Source organism: Acanthisitta chloris, unplaced genomic scaffold (genome assembly GCF_000695815.1).
Source record: "Acanthisitta chloris isolate BGI_N310 unplaced genomic scaffold, ASM69581v1 scaffold25017, whole genome shotgun sequence".
Classification (NCBI taxonomy): Eukaryota; Metazoa; Chordata; class Aves; order Passeriformes; family Acanthisittidae; genus Acanthisitta; species Acanthisitta chloris.
In genome coordinates, this window is record NW_008684629.1 from 47,393 (window position 1) to 54,702 (window position 7,310).

The following is a 7,310-nucleotide window of genomic DNA, read 5'->3' on the forward strand; positions in this document are numbered from 1 at the left end:
AAGCAATATATAAATACAGAATGCCATGAACAGAGGTCTTAATACACTACTGTATGAAAACCTAAAAGAAACCCCAGGCTTGTTTCATATGGCCATTAGTCAATAGTGCCAAGTTTATTTTGATTTGGTTTGGTCATCCCCCGAGTCTCTCCTGAGACTGCTAGATATTTTTGCATTGGCACAGCAAACTTGGCTTTGTCTTGGTAAACATTACTAATCCAAGCAAAAATTACAAAATATTGAAGTAAATATAATACTGAGTTTAATTGCCTTTTTGTATTTTGTTTCTCTAGCATTTACTCCTTCAAGCTTGTTTACCCAACACAGTGGCAAAAATCAAAACAAATGGACAAACTTAAGATGAGAATTGAAGATAAATAAAGCACAATACTTAGAGGAGAGGTTTTATGAAAATAAGAGACCAAAAATTTTAGTCAGACAGCACTGTGAGACCTGATAACTTGTTCTCACATGGGCTTATATTTAAGCAATTCTGGTATCTCTAGGCAAGTGTCTCAGAAATAGACAGGAAAACATTATTTATTGTTCTACCTACGGATCCACTAAATGTTCCTGGACTGGACCCAGGCCTTTGCCAGAATACTTCAGAATTAAAGAGTACGGAACACACTATTCTCTTTTTACTGACACAGTGCTAATTTTCTGGATTTGTGAAAGCTGTTGGTAGAAATAAAAGCAACTTTTAAATGCTGCATGCATTTAAAAAGTTGTATGGAAATCAAAATGTAATAATGTAACATGAAATTAAGCTGGTTTTATGGCTTGCAGGTAGAGTCTGGCTCAAATTTAATCACAGGCAACTTCTTGCACACTTGCAATCAGTTCCAGCACTTGCTATTAGGAAATTGCAATTATAAAACTTAAAAGTCCTTTTTGATGCTTTAGCTATTTTGTTTGCCTTTGAAAAAATAGTAACTTACCTGCAAAACACCAATTCATAAAAATATGACAGCCACACAGTAGTTATAAGCTGCCATATCTGCACCCATTTGGGGAAATTTTGCTAGTAATTATCTTACATCTCTAAAACAATTACCAATTTAAAAGAAGCTGTATAAGCAGTCAGCACAAAAGGAGGTACAGGCTCAGGCACAGAATTTTCACTATGGACTGCAAAAACTCCTGCTGTTTCACACTTTTTCAAATCAGATCATCTCTTGCTTGAGAGAAAAAACACTCCCTAGACAATGCCATGCTAGAAGCTGGATTCAAGGGTACTTTAAGACTTTTATCAATCATTATCACACAACTTCTGCTTTTATAGAGCTGCACTGAGACAACATTTGGTCTGCTACAGAAAATGATCCCAGGCATTGCATGAAGAGGAAGCATTCACCTGAGACTTAAGTATCTAACACCACTTATATACTTTACTGGCACTTTGTACTTTTCTCTCTGAATGCATTTCTCATTTCAATGCCCCCCTTGTTATCTAGTGTTGCAAGATCAGAACACAAGTTTTCAACAAGCAAACTTAAGTTTAATTTAGCATGCCTATTTTTAGAAAGCCCAATTTAGCATGCCTATTTTTTCATTGTGCATGCATGAGAAGGCCTGTAAATTTAAGGACAAAACATGAAGCATTGATAGTGCTTATCCTTCTCATTCAGCTCTCGTCTGTAAGTGTAGCACAAAGATAACTCAAGCCTTCAGACAGTAGCATCCACCTGGAAAGCTACACAGTCAGCTACAAGCACATCAGCTATTGCTTCATGACTACTTGAAGGCATGATCTTAATTCTTAATCTGAAATAATCCAATTTGGACCTTCTATGGGGCATGTATATGCATGGAATGGCTACTCTGAACTGACTGATACGCCCTTAGATACATACTTGAGACGTGTAGCATCTTAGTTTACCTTGCCAGCTTGTTTCCATAGCCCTGTTCTTTCTTAACCTCTACCAATTACCATATTTAAAATTACCAGCTACAATAGCAGGCTGCTGTTACTCTGCAAAGACAATATTCTATCACTCTAAATGGGATGAGGAAGAGAACATTAATAGACACAACACACAGAGCTAATCTAGACATTTCAAGTCAGCTGCCTAACATTTAGGTAATAATCATATGTTTCATTTGATTTACCCAAATCCATGTTTAATACAAATTCATACTATTTGGGAAATTGTATATGAGAATGAAGTAAAGCAAATGCATGAATTAGATTTGTTAGAAAACAGTGATGTGACAACAGCAAAACCTGGTATACCATTCTGATGTGACCTAGCAAAACCAGTCATGGACTAGCATTTAATTGGGAAGGAAAGGAAAACCACCTCAAACTTATGTATCAGCCCAGTTTGCAAACAGAATCACTACTGAAAACTTAGCTCTATATACTCTCTTCAAATTCAAACATGATGTAACTCCTCAAAAACCAGAAGTGAGGGGATATTTATAAGACAGAGAAGCATCAATTTTTAGCTCCTCAAATTCCCAGTCCGACTCAGAATTGAATATAGATCCAGTGATTTCTTTTGTTTTAGTTTCAGGGAAAATTAATTTAACAGACATAATGGAAACAGCATAGGCTTATCCAGACTGAATCCAATCCTGGATTACTAATCTGCTTTTTGGGATGGAGTGCAGAAATGCTCTACAGGAAGAAAAAGCCCCCAACAAAAACCCACCAGAAATCAGATATTGACCAGACGCAGGATCATTCCAGCCACCCTAGCTGATGTATTTAGGAAGGTAGTAGACAAAAGGCCAGCTATAATCCAAGTCCCCATCATACCAGTATTCCCATAGGCCACACATCTGAACAGGAGTGAAAAAGGGAAGAAAGGAACAGTGCTTTAATAGTCAGCAGTGCTTCTTCTGTACAGATTTTATTCCTGAGAATCATGTAAAATGTGTTTGCAGCTGTAATTGCACAAGAACTGTTGCCACTACAAACTAGACAGTCAAAACTAAACCTCATTTTTGTTCAAGATATCTGTTTCAAAGACAACCCAGCATCTTTACTTGCCAATATAGATGTCATACTTGCATGTTTTTGCATAAGTGAATAACTGAAAGTAGTCATTTCCCTAGTTTTTTTTGTTTCACTTAAATAAGAAGAAACTGCAGCCTAAGGCTCCTTGCAAAGTGCATTTCTGAAAAAGTATATTCAAAGAAAATTAATTTGCTAACTTTCCAAAACTTCTGTGTGAGTCATGACTTATTCATGACAATAAAACAAGTCTTAACTACAAACACATAAACAGCAACTCTTTTAGGAATGCTACTTTCCAGGTTGCAATCAAAATTACAGGAAACAAATCAGCTGAACTCCCCGATGCTGACAAGTGGGTCAAGCTGAGGTGAGCCCTGTTCTCCTCAGCTCAGTTTACAGCTCCCGTCAGCTGACGAAACAAACTTCCTGTTGAACATCTCCCTGCAGCAGAGTCACTATCAAACTGTCAGCCAAGCTAACAGGCAGAGAGACACAAGGATCTGATAAGGCAGTTCTATTTTCCCAGAAATTAAACCAAACAAGCAAAGGTTCTAGCCTATTTGAGCTCTTATTTTCTTAGTAAACAGTTTCTAAATCACAAAATACAATAAACATCTCAGGACTGCTTTTTATAGCTTCCACTGCTTATTTGTGAAAATATTAATACTAATTTAAATGTGTAACACAGTCTGATAGCACACTTAAATCAGCCTGATCTTAATGGTCTCAGCTAATGAAAAAAGCTGCACAATAACCAGTAGTTTGGGGTTTCCTAGGTCAAGGAAAAGCATTTGAAACAACCAATGTTAAATGTGTATGAGTTTAAAAAAGCATGTATGAACAGAAGTGCAAATAGATGAATATGAAGTACCTGGTAAAGAAAGTGTTATACCTGTTAAATTGAACCTCCTACAACAAGTCACATCCTGTACTAATTTAGGGAGACCTAGGAGCTGTAACTGCTCAGAGAGAGCTCCGTTCACTAACAACAACAGAACAGAACGGCAGTTTACAAAGCATAACCATTAGGGTTGAAAGATGTGTTCTGAGATAACTGAAGGGGAAAATTGTGACTCTAAATTTTTGCCCTTAACAAAAATGTATCTTTAGAAAATGAGTTAGATTTTTGAAATCTTCCAAAGGAAATGAGTTTTTAAAAAAAATCCAACCCAAAATGAAATAACTCAGGAAATTTAATTTAAATATTGGAAGTCAGACTAAATGCATTCAATAACGATTTTCCCTTGAGTCACTTTTCATCTGACAGTTGTACACTCAGCATCAAATAATAAAAATTTGCAGAACAATGGCTATGTCCCTGAGAGTGTGCTGAAACAATCTTCCAGCTTTCAAACAAACTTTCTCACGTAGCTTTGCTGAAATGCATACAAATTCTAGTTGCATCTTTTTGAAGGAGAAAATAAGACACACAAATTCATCCTAGGTGTGTAAGGGCAGAAAAATGCCATCGTATCACCTTGCACAGACACCGCCTAGCCAGAGTATAATAGGATTTTTAATCTAGTGTTGTTCTGTTAAAAATCTTGAATTTTATAACTGCAAGCAGCAAAATTAATGGGAGGTTTATTTGTTTGTGTTTTTTTGGTTTTGTGGTTTTGTTGTTGTCGAGGGTTTTTTAAAATATGCATCTGAGCTATTTCTCTAGAACAATGCTAAGAATGCTTATGCTTAATTCTCATAATCTTTCATTTAAGAAAATTGTAGCGATCAAATGTTCCAGAGAAAGCTTTGTCATCTGGCAAGAGGGCTGGATGATGGCATCAGAGATACTCTTTTTTCTTGCTGCTAATGGAAGCCTCTCCACATCCAGCTTAACAGGTGATTGTACCTATCACAAGTTCAAGTCTTTCAAAAGTTATGCAATTTTCCCAACTACATTCTCAAAAGTATTCTGCATAAGGAAGAAGAAAGAGTCAATAAGTAGTTTCACATAACAAAGCTTCTAGCAAGCTTATAAGTACAGACTGTGAAGAGAAACTATTTTTAATATTAAATTCAACCATACAGGCACATAGTCTTCTTTTATACTGTAATTAGTAAGTGCAAAGCATCTTTACCTGACAGAGCATCCTGTGCTTCAAAAAATGTGCTGAGCCCTCCTTTCACATAAGCTAGACTCCCCTCATTTTTCTTATTGGCTTGTTTCTTCAAATTCACAACTGCCGTTTTGAGCTGATCAAAACTGAAAACAAACAAGAAAATCTCCATGACATTCAAACAACGAATTAGGTCACCTAATAAATAAACAAAGTAAACTACTGGAAAATAAAGGCAGTTACTTTTGGAACAACTACTAAGGACCAAGTAATTGCTAATGAGCATACTTTTCAATAAGGACAGCTTATTCTTAGTCCAAAGATCGCAGGTTTCTGGTTTCAAACCTAAATGGAGGGCTCCTATCACTTGTGATGGAACAGACTTCTTTATAATACAAATTAGTCAAGAAATTTCTTCTCAACATGCAGTATTGCTCTTAGTTAACTGTCTGTACTATATGAAGTAGGTGACCATACAATTCACTATACTCAGTGCACTAGATTAACCACTGAGATGTTCCAAGTCTCTTTAATAATGAAATTTATTTAACTCTGCAGCTTAGTTCATAACACTTTTTCACTTTTCGTTTCTGAATTCATTCAATATTTTTATGTTGGTTTGGACATCCAGCTCAGAATTGAACACAACGTTAGTGCAAATATAAAGAAAAGCTAAACGGATTCCTGCTTTTTGAAAGGATTTATTTTATATGTAGTCTACTGAATTGTTTTTGAAAAATTCTTCATAGGGGAAATATCAATTGCCAACTCATCATTGTTTGTATGGTACTTTATCTTAGTTTCCTAATAATTCTTGATGATTGCCAGTTTACATTTGATTTCACATTTTTATTTTTTTTGCTTTGTTCACTACTTATGTAAAGAATAAATCTTCATTAATTGCATATCTTTTTTTGTTGATGATTATGAATATGACCTCAGTAGTTATACTACCAGATTCACTAGAAAAGCACCATCACGAACAAGCTCAGAACACAAATATAGCACTTGATTTTCATCCTTAAAGTCTTTCCTTCTACCTGCAGGCCAAACCCATCTTCTTAATAAGAAAGGATCAATCAAAAAACTGCACTATACCTCAGTGAGGAGAGGGAAACAATGAAGCAGGAAGACAATTCCACCAATACTCTCCCCATTTTAAAAATTGCTGGTAGAAAAAGACACCTTACGAGAACAAACCAAAGTTTAGCCCAGGCAGCGAGAAGGCTATCACCACCTGCTGGGAGACAAAGCGCACTGGTGCACTCAGAGGCATTTGCCTTCGTATACTGATGATGCCACAACATTATGCCTCATTTCCTGTTTCCATCTGCTGGACAGAAACCACTTTACTCAACAGGTGAATTGGTCTACTTGGGCATAAAAGAAGTAGCTATCAGCAGCACTTTCAGACTAACAAAAATCTGTATAGTTGTTCTTTTAAGCACTGTTTCGTGCTACCTGACAATCTAACAGTATGTCTAAATAATTTATTTTTATTTGCCAGGATATTGCCAGGAGTAAAAATATGTTATATTTATTTCTTAAAAAGAATGTCCTTTAAGGAAAAAAACAGACGTAAGCTAACCAAAACATAAATGTATCACACATTTAGTACTCCAATACCTGAGGTTACGTAGAGGCCAAGAACTAAACCACTGCTGTGTGTTTCCAAAAAGACAGCACAAATTAAATGGGACATATATTTACACAATTCTATAATATTTTTAAGGCTACACACTTTGAAGTGGGAAGAAAAAAAGCCAACTGTAACAGTTTTGCTGCTTCTTTATTTAAAAAGATTACTGATAATTAGATTCAAAACATGACTGGATTTACCCTATCCATTCTTCCTGTTGAGTTGTACACAGCTTTTGCACCTTCCAACAGTAAGATTTGGATTTCATAAACCGATATGAACTGAACTAATATGCAAACCCCCAGATTTGATTTAAAAGCAAAAATTAACACTTTTTATTCCACTGGACTGAGGGGACCGTGACTTGAAACTGCTGACATGCAAAGACACAGATTGATGAAATTCTTTTCAGTAAGAAAGATGAAGTACCTAAACTGATACTAGACAAAGTGTCAAAAATGTTTTCTTTTTCTTTTCTAAAAGCACCGATGCCATTCAAGCTGTATAGCCCCCGATATTTACATACTCTTGGTTTTGTGGCCCAGCTCTCACACCTTTCTTAAAGCAGTGGCCATAGCTGGGCAGAGCACATCAACAGCAGCTTTAATAATGCCAAGCAGAATAATTATCCCCATGTCTTACCTAACAC

The 7,310-nt window shown here is 36.0% G+C and overlaps 1 protein-coding gene across 1 annotated transcript in view; it reads right to left on the reverse strand.

The window, feature by feature from the left end:
- Positions 1-7,310, reverse strand: part of EXOC2 (exocyst complex component 2) — a gene marked incomplete at its 3' end in the record, with an annotated part of 69,869 nt that overhangs the window by 44,044 nt on the left and 18,515 nt on the right. Inside the window, exon 5 of the mRNA XM_009079422.1 lies at positions 5,044-5,168. Coding sequence (XP_009077670.1) covers positions 5,044-5,168 — 125 coding nt within the window. The remainder of the gene's footprint in view (positions 1-5,043; positions 5,169-7,310) is intronic.